A 15000-nucleotide genomic window follows, 5' to 3' on the forward strand; every position below is an offset into this window, starting at 1 on the left:
CACAGTGTAGGTCACAGTGGGAGGTGTGTATGTCACAGTGTATGTCACAGTGGGAGGTGTGTATGTCACAGTGGGAGGTGTGTATGTCAGTGTAGGTCACAGTGGGAGGTGTGTATGTCACAGTGTATGTCACAGTGGGAGGTGTGTATGTCACAGTGGGAGGTGTGTATGTCACAGTGGGAGGTGTGTATGTCACAGTGTATGTCACAGTGGGAGGTGTGTATGTCACAGTGTAGGTCACAGTGGGAGGTGTGTATGTCACAGTGGGAGGTGTGTATGTCACAGTGTATGTCACAGTGGGAGGTGTGTATGTCACAGTGGGAGGTGTGTATGCCACAGTGTATGTCACAGTGGGAGGTGTGTATGTCACAGTGTATGTCACAGTGGGAGGTGTGTATGTCACAGTGGGAGGTATGTCACAGTGTAGGTCACAGTGGGAGGTGTGTATGCCACAGTGTAGGTCACAGTGGGAGGTGTGTATGTCACAGTGTAGGTCACAGTGGGAGGTGTGTATGGTCACAGTGTATGTCACAGTGGGAGGTGTGTATGGTCACAGTGTATGTCACAGTGGGAGGTGTGTGTATGTCACAGTGTAGGTCACAGTGGGAGGTGTGTATGTCACAGTGTAGGTCACAGTGGGAGGTGTGTATGGTCACAGTGTATGTCACAGTGGGAGGTGTGTATGTCACAGTGTAGGTCACAGTGGGAGGTGTGTATGTCACAGTGTATGTCACAGTGGGAGGTGTGTATGTCACAGTGTATGTCACAGTGGGAGGTGTGTATGTCACAGTGTAGGTCACAGTGGGAGGTGTGTATGTCATAGTGTAGGTCACAGTGGGAGGTGTGTATGGTCACAGTGTATGTCACAGTGGGAGGTGTGTATGTCACAGTGTAGGTCACAGTGGGAGGTGTGTATGTCACAGTGTATGTCACAGTGGGAGGTGTGTATGTCACAGTGTAGGTCACAGTGGGAGGTGTGTATGTCACAGTGTATGTCACAGTGGGAGGTGTGTATGTCAGTGTATGTCACAGTGGGAGGTGTGTATGTCACAGTGGGAGGTGTGTATGTCACAGTGTAGGTCACAGTGGGAGGTGTGTATGTCACAGTGTATGTCACAGTGGGAGGTGTGTATGTCACAGTGTAGGTCACAGTGGGAGGTGTGTATGTCACAGTGTAGGTCACAGTGGGAGGTGTGTATGTCACAGTGGGAGGTGTGTATGTCACAGTGTAGGTCACAGTGGGAGGTGTGTATGTCAGTGTAGGTCACAGTGGGAGGTGTGTATGTCACAGTGGGAGGTGTGTATGTCACAGTGTAGGTCACAGTGGGAGGTGTGTATGTCACAGTGTAGGTCACAGTGGGAGGTGTGTATGTCACAGTGGGAGGTGTGTATGTCACAGTGTAGGTCACAGTGGGAGGTGTGTATGTCACAGTGGGAGGTGTGTATGTCACAGTGTAGGTCACAGTGGGAGGTGTGTATGTCACAGTGTAGGTCACAGTGGGAGGTGTGTATGTCACAGTGTAGGTCACAGTGGGAGGTGTCCACTGTGATTGAGGAGCGCTACAGCTCTGGGGAAGAAGCTGTTAGCATGACGTGTTGTGCTGGTTCTGATGGACCGCAGTCTTCTACCAGAGGGGAGTGTCTGGAAGAGGAGGTGTCCAGGATGTGAGGGGTCAGATGTAATCTTGCCAGCCCGCTTCCTCACCCTGCTGGTGTAGATCTGCTGAAGTGATGGCAGGTTACATCCAGTGATCCTCTCTGCTGTCCTGATGATGCGCTGGAGTTTGGTTCTTTCTTGTGAGGTGGAGGAACCAAACCAAACCAATCCATTTATATAACAACTGTAGAATTACACAGCCTCAAAGTAATAAACAGACCTGTAGATGTTTTCAGAAATGACTGCATGAAAAATAATAATATTTGTTATGATGATGATGAAGATGATGATGATGAAGATGTTTTGAGCAGCACTTTGGTTTAAAGGTTCTGTATAAATCAAAGTGACTCATTGAAGTTAGTGTTGTTCTGCAGTGTGTGAGTTCAGCTTCACCGTTATTAACGAGACGGATTGATGAATTTAATCCTTTAGATCATCATTAAACCCTCAGTTCAGAACATAAACAACATAAACAACAACAGCATAACAACAACAAAATAAACAACAACAACATCATCAACAAAAACAACATAAGCAAAGTCCAGAATAAATTTGAAATGAAACGTTCTGCCCGTTCCCTGTCAGAGCCTGATGGAAGTGAGATGGAGAACACTGTGGGCGGAGCCAGGCTGGAAGAAGAGGGGTCAGCAACGCCCTCCTGCCCCCTGCAGGAGAAACACTGTCACTGCATCTGCCACCTGCACCGGCCCGGCATGAAGCTGGTGTGGGTTCCTCTGCAGACGGATAACCTCAGAGACGGTTCCCTAAAGCAGGAGGACCACACAGTGACATCACTGAGAGGAAGGACAGCCAGACAGGGGGACAGGGGGACCACAGGAGTGACCAAATACCTTACTGAAGAGCTCTTCCTCAAATCTCCCACCGTGCCTCAGTGCATCAACTGCCAAAGCTTCCGGATGCATCACAGCCGGCGGAGTACAGCGGAGAGCGAGTGTGTGTACGAAAGCATGGACGTCCTCCTCCACCGGCCCGCTCCAGCAGCGCCCCCCGTGGATGCCAAGCACACACAGCAGGCTGACCAGCCCCCCGCTGAGGAGCCCCTCTACCTGGAGCTCCAGCCCTCCGACAAGCTCCCTGCCACACCCCCCGTACCACCCCCCAGACCAGACCTACCACCACGCCCCCGGTCCTCCCCACGCGTCCATCAGAAAGAGAGGCGGGCCACCCAGAACGTCCTGGCCTGTGTGGTGTCCCTCAGAGGAGGCCATCTACCAATCAGGACGCACAGCAGCTGTGAAAGGTCAACCACAGGAAAACCAAAGATAGGTAAACAGATCTGAGTTCTCTGGTTCTCCTGGTTCTATATAAACCACTGTCTTTACTAAAGAACCAGTTCTGTGAGAGTGGGTTCTAGCACAGCGAGGTGAGGAACGGGACCGGACTATTAACAGCGCTGTTTCTCTTCATCTCTAGAGGAGAAGAAAAGCAAAGGCAGAGACTCAGCCGAGGAGAAAGAGTGAGACCTTCAGCTTCACCCGCACACAGTCACACCCCGTCACACCATCACACCCATCACACCCCGTCACACAGCCACACCCTGTCACACCCCGTCACACAGTCACCCCGTCACACCCCGTCACACAGTCACACTCGCACACAGCCACACCCTGTCACACCCCGTCACACAGTCACCCCGTCACACCCCGTCACACAGTCACACTCGCACACAGCCACACCCTGTCACACCCCGTCACACAGTTACACCCTGTCACACCCCGTCACACAGCCACACCCGCACACAGCCAAACAGTCACCCCGTCACACCCCGTCACACAGTCACACCCCGTCACACACTATCACACCCCGTCACAGTCACACCCCGTCACACAGTCACACCCCGTCACACCATCACACCCCGTCACACAGTCACACCCCGTCACACAGTCACACCCTGTCACTATCGCACCCCTTCACACCCCATCACACCATCACACCCCGTCACACAGTCACACCCCATTACACCCCGTCACACCCCGCCACACAGTCACACCCCGTCACACAGTCACACCTCGTCACACAGTCACACCCCGTCACACCATCGCACCCCATCACACGCCGTAACACCCCGTCACACCCCTTCACACCCCGTCACACCCCGCCACACAGTCACACCCCGTCACACAGTCACACCCCGTCACACCATCACACCCCATCACACCTCGTCACACAGTCACACCCTGTCACATCAAACCCCGTCACACCATCACACCCCATCACACCCGTCACACAGTCACACCCCGTCACACACTATCACACCCCGTCACAGTCACACCCCGTCACACAGTCACACCCCGTCACACCCCGTCACACTATCACACCCCGTCACAGTCACACCCCGTCACACAGTCACACCCTGTCACACCATCGCACCCCATCACACCCCATCGCACCCCATCACACCATCACACCCCGTCACACAGTCACACCCCAATACACCCCGTCACATCCCGCCACACAGTCACACCCCGTCACACCATCACACCCCGTCACAGTCACACCCCGTCACACAGTCACACCCCGTCACACAGTCACACCCCGTCACACCATCACACCCCGTCACACAGTCACACCTCGTCACACAGTCACACCCCATCACACGCCGTAACACCCCGTCACACCCCTTCACACCCGTCACACCCCGCCACACAGTCACACCCCGTCACACAGTCACACCCCGTCACACCATCACACCTCGTCACACAGTCACACCCCGTCACACCCCGTCACATCACACCCCGTCACACCATCACACCCCGTCACACCATCACACCCCATCACACAGTCACACCCGTCACACAGTCACACCCCGTCACACAGTCACACCCCGTCACACCACCCGCACACAGTCACACCCTGTCACACCATCACACCCCATCACACCATCACACCCCGTCACACAGTCACACCCGTCACACCCCATCACACAGTCACACCATCACACACCGTCACACCCTGTCACACAGTCACACTCCGTCACACAGTCACACCCGTCACACCCCGTCACATCATCACACCCCGTCACACCCCGTCACAGTCACACCCCGTCACAGTCACACCCCGTCACACCATCGCACCCCATCACACCCCGTCACACAGTCACACCCTGTCACACCATCGCACCCCATCGCACCCCATCACACCATCACACCCCGTCACACAGTCACACCCCAATACACCCCGTCACATCCCGCCACACAGTCACACCCCGTCACACCATCACACCCCGTCACAGTCACACCCCATCACACAGTCACACCCCGTCACACCATCACACCCCGTCACACAGTCACACCTCGTCACACAGTCACACCCCGTCACAGTCACACCCCATCACACGCCGTAACACCCCGTCACACCCCTTCACACCCGTCACACCCCGCCACACAGTCACACCCCGTCACACAGTCACACCCCATCACACCATCACACCTCGTCACACAGTCACACCCCGTCACACCCCGTCACATAACACCCCGTCACACCATCACACCCCGTCACACCATCACACCCCATCACACAGTCACACCCGTCACACAGTCACACCCCGTCACACCATCACACCCCGTCACACAGTCACACCCCGTCACACCACCCGCACACAGTCACACCCTGTCACACCATCACACCCCATCACACCATCACACCCCGTCACACAGTCACACCCGTCACACCCCATCACACAGTCACACCATCACACACCGTCACACCCTGTCACACAGTCACACCCCGTCACACAGTCACACCCGTCACACCCCGTCACATCATCACACCCCGTCACACCCCGTCACAGTCACACCCCGTCACAGTCACACCCCGTCACACCATCGCACCCCATCACACCCCGTCACACACCATCACACCCCGTCACACAGTCACACCCGTCACACCCCGTCACACAGTCACACCCCATCACACCCCGTCACACCATCACACCCCGTCACACCATCACACCCCGTCACACCATCACACCCCGTCACAGTCACACCCCGTCACACAGTCACACCCCGTCACACCATCGCACCCCATCACACCCCGTCACACCCCATCACACCATCACACCCCGTCACACCCCATCACACCATCACACCCCGTCACACCCCGTCACACAGTTACACCCCGTCACACCATCACACCCCGTCACACCATCACACCCCGTCACAGTCACACCCCGTCACAGTCACACCCCGTCACACCATCGCACCCCGTCACACCATCGCACCCGTCACACCCCATCACACCATCACACCCCGTCACAGTCACACCCCGTCACACAGTCACACCCACACAGCCACACCCTGTCACACCATCACACCCCGTCACAGTCACACCCCGTCACACAGTCACACCCCGTCACACCATCGCATCCCGTCACACCCCATCACACCATCACACCCCGTCACACAGTCACACCCCGTCACACCATCGCACCCCATCACACCCCGTCACACCATCACACCCGTCACACAGTCACACCCATCACCCTGTCACAGTCACACCCCGTCACAGTCACACCCCGTCACACAGTCACACCCCATCACACCATCGCACCCCATCACACCCCGTCACACCCCGTCACACACTCACACCCCGTCACACAGTCACACCCGCACACAGCCACCCCCCCTTCACACCCCGTCACACAGTAACACCTCGTCACAGTCACACCCGCACACAGCCACACCCTGTTACACCCAGTGACACCCCGTCACAGTCACACACTCCCATGTGCACATTCACACTACACCCAGTTACAGCATCCACTAACACTGTAACCCCCCTCTCTCTCTCTCAGTGTAAAAGCCGGTCAGGGCTGCAGGAGGATCTCTAACGACTGGGTGCCGAACAGCGATTACGGTCAGATTACAGTCTGGTCATCAGTCTGAATCTAACAAAAACCTGATTAGACCTGATACACTCACACAGCTCCTGCTGCTGGTGTGTGTGTGTGTGTGTGTGTGTGTGTGTGTGTGTGCAGAGCCGCTGTATCAGGTGTACCAGCGTAAGGTGTGTGAGGCGGAAGGCCAGCTGCAGTGTGAGAGTCCGCAGGCCCATCGAAAGAGCATCAGCGGCAGCCTGAGACTGCAGGCCCCCGAAACCTGCAGGGGGCGCCACAGAGCCGAGCTTGGGGAGATCAAACTGTGGCAGGAACTTCCTGTAGTGAAGGAGAGCGGAATACTGCCCACCCTCACCTACACTGAGAGACAGAGACAGGAGGTAAAGAGAGAGAGAGAGAGAGAGAGAGAGACAGAGAGAGAGAGAGAGAGAGAGAGAAAGAGACAGAGAGAGAGACAGGAGGTAAAGAGAGAGAGAGAGAGAGAGAGAGAGAGAGAGAGAGAGAGAGAAAGAGAGAGAGACAGGAGGTAAAGAGAGAGAGAGAGAAAGAGAGAGAGAGAGAGACAGAGAGAGAGACAGAGAGAGAGAGAGAGAGAGAGAGACAGGGAGAGAGAGAGAGAGAGAGAGAGACAGGAGGTAAAGAGAGAGAGAGAGACAGAGACAGGAGGTAAAGAGAGAGAGAGAGAGAGAGAGAGAGACAGAGAGAGAGAGAGACAGGAGGTAAAGAGAGAGAGAGAGACAGAGAGAGAGAGAGAGAGAGAGAGAGAGAGAGAGACAGAGAGAGAGAGAGAGATAGAGGAGGTAAAGAGAGAGAGAGAGAGAGAGAGAGAGACAGAGAGAGAGAGAGAGAGAGAGAGAGAGACAGGAGGTAAAGAGAGAGAGAGAGAGAGAGAGAGAGACAGAGAGAGAGAGAGAGACAGGAGGTAAAGAGAGACAGAGAGAGAGACAGAGAGAGAGACAGGAGGTAAAGAGAGAGAGAGAGAGAGACAGAGAGAGAGAGACAGGAGGTAAAGAGAGAGAGAGAGAGACAGGAGGTAAAGAGAGAGAGAGAGAGACAGGAGGTAAAGAGAGAGAGAGAGAGAGAGACAGGAGGTAAAGAGAGAGAGAGAGAGACAGGAGGTAAAGAGAGAGAGAGAGAGAGAGACAGGAGGTAAAGAGAGAGAGAGAGAGACAGGAGGTAAAGAGAGAGAGAGAGAGAGAGACAGGAGGTAAAGAGTGTACATTATTCAATGTGTGGCAGTGAGGCCTCTGTGTCCTTTGACCCTGTGACAGTGTATGTTCGAGGTGCTGACGTCGGAGGGGTCGTACCAGCGCTCACTCCGGGTGCTCAGAGATCACTTCCTCGGGTCACGAGAGCTGGACGACACGCTGGTCATCCACGACAGGAAGTCACTCTTCTCCAATGTCCTACAGGTGTATGAGGTCAGCGAGAGGTGAGAGGGCACAGGCACCCGTCTCTAATTATAATAATAATAATTATAATAATAATAATTATAATAGCAGGAAATAGCAGGGTATAAAGCCCCCCAGCATTGAGGAGCTGTGGAGCAGTGGAAGAGCTGTGTTCTCTGGAATGATGGTGGTGGATTGATGATCATCCTGACATCATCCTGACCTCACTAATGCCTGAATGCAATCAAATCCTCACAGCAATTCTGCTCCAGAATCTAGTAGAAAGTCTTCTTCTCTGGGCAGTAGAGACAGTCACTACAACAGAAGCAGGATCAGCTCCTTTAATGCCCTTGATTTCACAAAGGACAGTGAATGAGCAGGTGTCCCAATACTTTTGTCTAAATATCACCTAACAATGTGAGGAGGAACCAGCTCGACCGGGGACCTCCAAGATCACCAGAATGGAATTTTAGAAGGTTGAAAGGAGGAAGAGCTCCAGGCGTGGTCTTCCCCTGAACTGCAGTGTGTTAGTGATGGTCAGTCTGAGCAGTAATGCTGAAGCGCTCGTCCTCCAGGTTCATGCAGGATCTGCTGGACAGAGTGGACGAGAGCGTGGTCATATCTGACGTGTGTGACATCATCCACCATCACGCAGAGAAGCACTTCAGCGTGTACATCGACTACGTCAGGAACCAGGTTTATCAGGAGAAGACTTACAGCAGGCTAATGTAAGACACACACACACACACACACACACACACAGTTCTGTTTTTCAGTTCCTGTAGAAGTGTGTACTGTACTGTTTCAGTTTGCCTGATTAACTTCAGTTTCATGTCAGTCTGTGGTCAGTTGTCCATCTGACCGTCACTCTGTTGTGGTCGTGGTGTGTGTGTGTGTGTGTGTGTGTGTTCTGCTGCTACTGTAACTGCTTCCAGTGTCTGTTACATTAAAAACACAATCTCAAGCTTTGGTGTGGGTTTGTACAGTAATGTGTGTGTGTGTGTGTGTGTAGGCAGTGTAACCGTGCGTTCAGTACAGTGATGCGACGACTGGAAGAATCTCCGCTCTGCAGGCGTCTCCCGTTCAGCTCCTTCATGCTGCTTCCCTTCCAGCGCATCACACGCATTAAAATACTCATACAGGTAACACACCTGCACAGGTAACACTCACTTCTACAGGTAACACACCTGCACAGGTAACACACTCTCCTACAGGTAACACACCTGCACAGGTAACACACACTCCTACAGGTAACACACCTGCACAGGTAACACTCACTACTACAGGTAACACACCTGCACAGGTAACACTCACTACTACAGGTAACACACCTGCAAAGGTAACACACCTGCACAGGTAACACGCACTCCTACAGGTAACACACCTGCACAGGTAACACACACTTCTACAGGTAACACACCTGCACAGGTAACACGCACTCCTACAGGTAACACACCTGCACAGGTAACACACACTTCTACAGGTAACACACCTGCACAGGTAACACTCACTCCTACAGGTAACACACCTGCACAGGTAACACTCACTCCTACAGGTAACACACCTGCACAGGTAACACACACTCCTACAGGTAACACACCTGCACAGGTAACACACCTGCACAGGTAACACACTTCTACAGGTAACACACCTGCACAGGTAACACACACTCCTACAGGTAACACACCTGCACAGGTAACACACACTCCTACAGGTAACACACCTGCACAGGTAACACACCTGCACAGGTAACACACACTCCTACAGGTAACACCACTCAGGTCAGACACTGGTGTTGGACGAGTGGGTCTGGCTCGTAATCTCAGTTCATCCCAGAGGGGCTGGGTGGGGCTGAGGTCAGGGCTCTGTGAGGGCCAGTCAGGTTCTTCTACACCCAACTCCCCGACCCTGCCCCCCTCTATAGAGCCTGCTCTGTGTGCTGGGGACAGTCAGCCATGCTGGAGCAGTAGAGGGTCTTCCCCAGACTGCTTCCACAGGAGAAGTACAACTGTCCAGAATGTCTTGCCTGTAGACCGACCCCTCACAAACAGCCCCATAGCATTATCCCCCCTCCACCAAACTTTACAGCGGGCCCAGTGCAGTTAGGCAGAGAACGTTCTCCTGGCCTTCACCAAACCCAGACCCTCCAGCAGACTGCCAGATAGAGCATGATAGAGATTCCTGCTGTGGTGGTGAGCCTTACAGCGCTCCGGCCAGCGCTCGGCATTGTGCTCGGTGATGTAAGGCTTGCATGCGGCTGCTTGGCCATGAAGCTCCCAGTGCACAGCGTCTGCGCTGACCTTAACGCCAAGGGAGGGGAGGAGCTCTGCGGTTTCTGAGTGAGCAGAGCGGTGAGGACATTTCCTGCTTTCTGGACCTGAGTCTTCTATCCAGTTCTGCTTGTTTGTGGTTGTAGAGCATTCTGAAGAGGACGGCTGAGGGCTCGGTAGAAGAGGAGTCGGCCTCCAAAGCTCTGGCTGTCGTCTCTGAGGTAAGCAGAAGCGGTTCATCTAAGTTCTGACCTTCTGCTCTCGCTCACTCCAACCTGAAGTTCAGTGTTCAGTATCTCTGTGTTCGGGGCAGATCATCCGGGAGGCGAACACGCAGGTTGGTCAGATGAAGCAGATGGAGGAGCTGATGCACATCGCCAACATCCTGGAGTTCGACAAACTGAAGGTGTGAAAGTTGAGATATGTTTGTGGACACCTCCTCTTATGAATGTTTTCAGCTGCTTTAAGCTGCACACATCGCTGACACAGATGTGCAAATGCACACACACAGCTTGTCTAGTCCCTGTAGAGAAGAAGTACTGCCAATAGAATAGGACTCTCTGGAGCAGATCAACATCATGACCCTATTGGCTCCATGCTGCCTAATAATGCCAGGTGTGGGCTAGAGGGGTATAAAGCCCCCCAGCATTGAGGAGCTGTGGAGCAGTGGAGGAGCTGTGTTTTCTGGAGTGATGGTGGTGGAGCTCCATCCAGTACTTTTGGGATGAGTTGGGGATGATGATTATCATCCTGACCTCACTAACGCTCTTGTGGCTGAATGCAATCAAATCCTCACAGCAATGCTTCACTGGAATCTAGTAGAAAGTCTTCTTCTCTGGACAGTAGAGACAGTTACTCCAGCAGAAGCAGGATCAGCTCTTTTAATACCCCTGATTTCAGAAGAAGCAGTGAATAAGCAGGTGTCCCAATACTTTTTGTATTATAATAGTGTAAATGATACTGATCATTTTTACAGTGTTGTACAAATATTAAGATCAGGTCATATTTTACAGCTTATTACTTGCTTCAGATGGTATTTTGTAACAAAAGCTGAATAATTGAATATTTCTTGGATTAAGAAAAATGATCTGCCAATAGAATAAGACCTTCTCACCCAACCAACTACATGGGGTACCACAACAACCACTTGCCCCCACTTGAACAACCACCTTAGATACCACAGAAACTCTCTAGCAACCACTAAGCAATATCATGGCAACTGCCTGAAACACTGCAATCACCTTGCCACACTGCAGCACCCATCCAGCATCCACTTCACAACACCATAGCAACCTCGTGGGATACTATACCAACCAGCTATCAACACCAAAACACCACCTAGTAACTTAGCAACATCATAACTACTTAGCAACCCCATAGCATCCACCTGTGATTCCACAGCAACCACCTAGCAACACAATAAAAATCCCTGGGATACCAAAGCAAATACCTTGCACCACCATAGCAAACATCTGGGATACCATAGCAACCACCTATCAGCACCACAGCATCCATCTAGTACCCACTTTGCAAAACCATAGCAACTATAGCAATTAGCTTATTGGAATACTATACTATTTTTCTGCTTTATGGAATACCATAGCAACCACGTGACAACAGCATAGCAACTTCCTCGAAGTAGACTCTTTCGCTGCACAACCCTTTTCTAGTGAATCTCACGGCAGTTCCACAATTACCTCTAAATCAGGAGTCGGATATTTAGAGGATTTCACTTCCTGAGTCACTCCATAAACTCCACCCCCTACACCACATGACCTTTCACCTACACCTAACCCTCTCCCTTCCCATAATATCCTCAGGCCATCCCGCTGGTGTCTAAGACACGTTGGCTGGAGAAGCAGGGGGAGCTGCAGGAGCTCGTCAAAGGAGGTTCACTCTTCGGCATGCGCTTCCGCTTCACCCCCATCTACATCTTCCTCTTCAACGACCTCGTCATCCTCACCTCCAGGAAGAGGTGGGTGCCTCGACACTGTTTAACCAGCAGGGGGCAGAACTGTCTATACTGTAATCACTGAGCATGCTAAAGGAACAGCTTCAGTGATCAGCCATGCTTATCTGGAGGTTTTTTTAGGTTCCCCAAACTGTTCCTGTAAGGAGCAGGAGGCCTGAGCTGCTCTTCCACAAATAGACACCTGGAAGCTTCTTTTCTGCCCACTTACTGAACCTGATCCCTCTCTCCCACAAGCGTGACCCCAGAGCGGTTTGTGGTTTTGGACCATGGTCATCGATCTCTGGTGCAGGTCCAGCCGATAGAGGTTTCCGGACCACAGCCGGATCATGCCTTCTGCCTCACACTGCTGGAGAACCACCAGGGGAACACCTGCGAGCGTCTGCTGAAGGCAAACACTGAGTAAGAAACACACTGAATACCATCACCATGCCAGTTACTCACTCCAGACAACACTGGGAACCAACTGGGCATCTCTCTGTAGGTCTGACCTGCACAGGTGGATGGCAGCGTTCCCCTCTGTCTCTGCGGTTCAGGAGGAGAAGAAGGAGAAGGTGTATGAGGACTGGGGTGAGCTGCAGCCCAAGCAGGGGTCACCTGCATTTCCCCTACGCTTCCTGTAGTGTACTACAGTCTGTCAGAATGAGCGTGTGGATCATATGATCATTATAGAGCATTATAGAGCGCCCCCTACGCTTCCTGTAGTGTACTACAGTCTGTCAGAATGAGCGTGTGGATCATATGATCATTATAGAGCATTATAGAGCGCCCCCTACTCTTCCTGTAGTGTATTACAGTCTGTCAGAATGAGCGTGTGGATCATATGAACATTATAGAGCATTATAGAGCGCCCCCTACGCTTCCTGTAGTGTATTACAGTCTGTCAGAATGAGCGCGTGGATCAAATGAACATTATAGAGCGCCTCCTACGCTTCCTGTAGTGTATTACAGTCTGTCAGAATGAGCGTGTGGATCATATGAACATTATAGAGCATTATAGAGCGCCCCCTACGCTTCCTGTAGTGTATTACAGTCTGTCAGAATGAGCGTGTGGATCATATGAACATTACAGAGCGCCCCCTACGCTTCCTGTAGTGTACTACAGTCTGTCAGAATGAGCGTGTGGATCATATGATCATTATAGAGCATTATAGAGCGCCCCCTACGCTTCCTGTAGTGTACTACAGTCTGTCAGAATGAGCGTGTGGATCATATGATCATTATAGAGCATTATAGAGCGCCCCCTACGCTTCCTGTAGTGTGTTACAGTCTGTCAGAATGAGCGTGTGGATCATATGAGCATTATAGAGCATTATAGAGCGCCCCCTACTCTTCCTGTAGTGTATTACAGTCTGTCAGAATGAGCGTGTGGATCATATGAACATTATAGAGCATTATAGAGCGCCCCCTACGCTTCCTGTAGTGTATTACAGTCTGTCAGAATGAGCGCGTGGATCATATGAACATTATAGAGCGCCCCCTACGCTTCCTGTAGTGTATTACAGTCTGTCAGAATGAGCGTGTGGATCATATGAACATTACAGAGCGCCCCCTACGCTTCCTGTAGTGTATTACAGTCTGTCAGAATGAGCGTGTGGATCATATGATCATTATAGAGCATTATAGAGCCCCCCTACGCTTCCTGTAGTGTATTACAGTCTGACAGAATGAGCGTGTGGATCATATGAACATTATAGAGCATTATAGAGCGCCCCCTACGCTTCCTGTAGTGTATTACAGTCTGTCAGAATGAGCGTGTGGATCATATGAGCATTATAGAGCATTATAGAGCGCCCCCTACGCTTCCTGTAGTGTATTACAGTCTGACAGAATGAGCGTGTGGATCATATGAACATTATAGAGCATTATAGAGCGCCCCCTACGCTACCTGTAGTGTATTACAGTCTGTCAGAATGAGCGTGTGGATCATATGAACATTATAGAGCATTATAGAGCGCCCCCTACGCTTCCTGTAGTGTATTACAGTCTGTCAGAATGAGCGTGTGGATCATATGAACATTATAGAGCATTATAGAGCGCCCCCTACGCTTCCTGTAGTGTATTACAGTCTGTCAGAATGAGCGTGTGGATCATATGAACATTATAGAGCATTATAGAGCACCCCCTACGCTTCCTGTAGTGTATTACAGTCTGACAGAATGAGCGTGTGGATCATATGAACATTATAGAGCGCCCCCTACGCTTCCTGTAGTGTATTACAGTCTGTCAGAATGAGCGTGTGGATCATATGATCATTATAGAGCATTATAGAGCACCCCCTACGCTTCCTGTAGTGTATTACAGTCTGACAGAATGAGCGTGTGGATCATATGAACATTATAGAGCGCCCCCTACGCTTCCTGTAGTGTATTACAGTCTGTCAGAATGAGCGTGTGGATCATATGATCATTATAGAGCATTATAGAGCGCCCCCTACGCTTCCTGTAGTGTATTACAGTCTGTCAGAATGAGCGTGTGGATCATATGATCATTATAGAGCATTATAGAGCGCCCCCACGCTTCCTGTAGTGTATTTCTGAGTGATGATCATTATACTGAATATGTGTGTGTGTGTGTGTGTGTGTGTTGTAGACTGCCCACAGGTCCAGTGTATCCATCAATACACTGCTAAACAGGCAGATGAGCTGAGTCTAGAGCTCTGTGACATCGTCAACATTATCCGCAAAACGAACGAGGGTAAGGCTGAAGTTTAACTCTGTGCTCTGAGAGCAGGAGGAGTCGGGGGAGTCCCCCTCAGAGTTCACATGAACAGTGTTAATGTAACACTCCTTGGCTGCTCCAAAGGCTTAAATGATGTCACTTCCTCTCTGTGATGTCTTTTAAAGCAACAGTACATT

At 51.6% G+C, this 15000-nt stretch overlaps 1 protein-coding gene across 1 annotated transcript in view; it reads left to right on the forward strand.

Moving 5' to 3' along the window:
* The window catches only part of arhgef15a (Rho guanine nucleotide exchange factor (GEF) 15), a 21919-nt gene that overhangs the window by 6455 nt on the left and 464 nt on the right, over window positions 1-15000 (forward strand). The window contains exons 3-15 of the mRNA XM_072684931.1: window positions 2243-2944; window positions 3092-3134; window positions 6471-6532; window positions 6654-6892; window positions 7784-7944; window positions 8479-8631; window positions 8916-9045; window positions 10320-10394; window positions 10487-10579; window positions 11994-12148; window positions 12380-12544; window positions 12627-12712; window positions 14735-14839. Coding sequence (XP_072541032.1) covers window positions 2243-2944; window positions 3092-3134; window positions 6471-6532; window positions 6654-6892; window positions 7784-7944; window positions 8479-8631; window positions 8916-9045; window positions 10320-10394; window positions 10487-10579; window positions 11994-12148; window positions 12380-12544; window positions 12627-12712; window positions 14735-14839 — 2169 coding nt within the window. The remainder of the gene's footprint in view (window positions 1-2242; window positions 2945-3091; window positions 3135-6470; window positions 6533-6653; window positions 6893-7783; window positions 7945-8478; window positions 8632-8915; window positions 9046-10319; window positions 10395-10486; window positions 10580-11993; window positions 12149-12379; window positions 12545-12626; window positions 12713-14734; window positions 14840-15000) is intronic.

The sequence above is a fragment of the Salminus brasiliensis genome, chromosome 1 (assembly GCF_030463535.1).
Source record: "Salminus brasiliensis chromosome 1, fSalBra1.hap2, whole genome shotgun sequence".
NCBI lineage: Eukaryota > Metazoa > Chordata > Actinopteri > Characiformes > Bryconidae > Salminus > Salminus brasiliensis.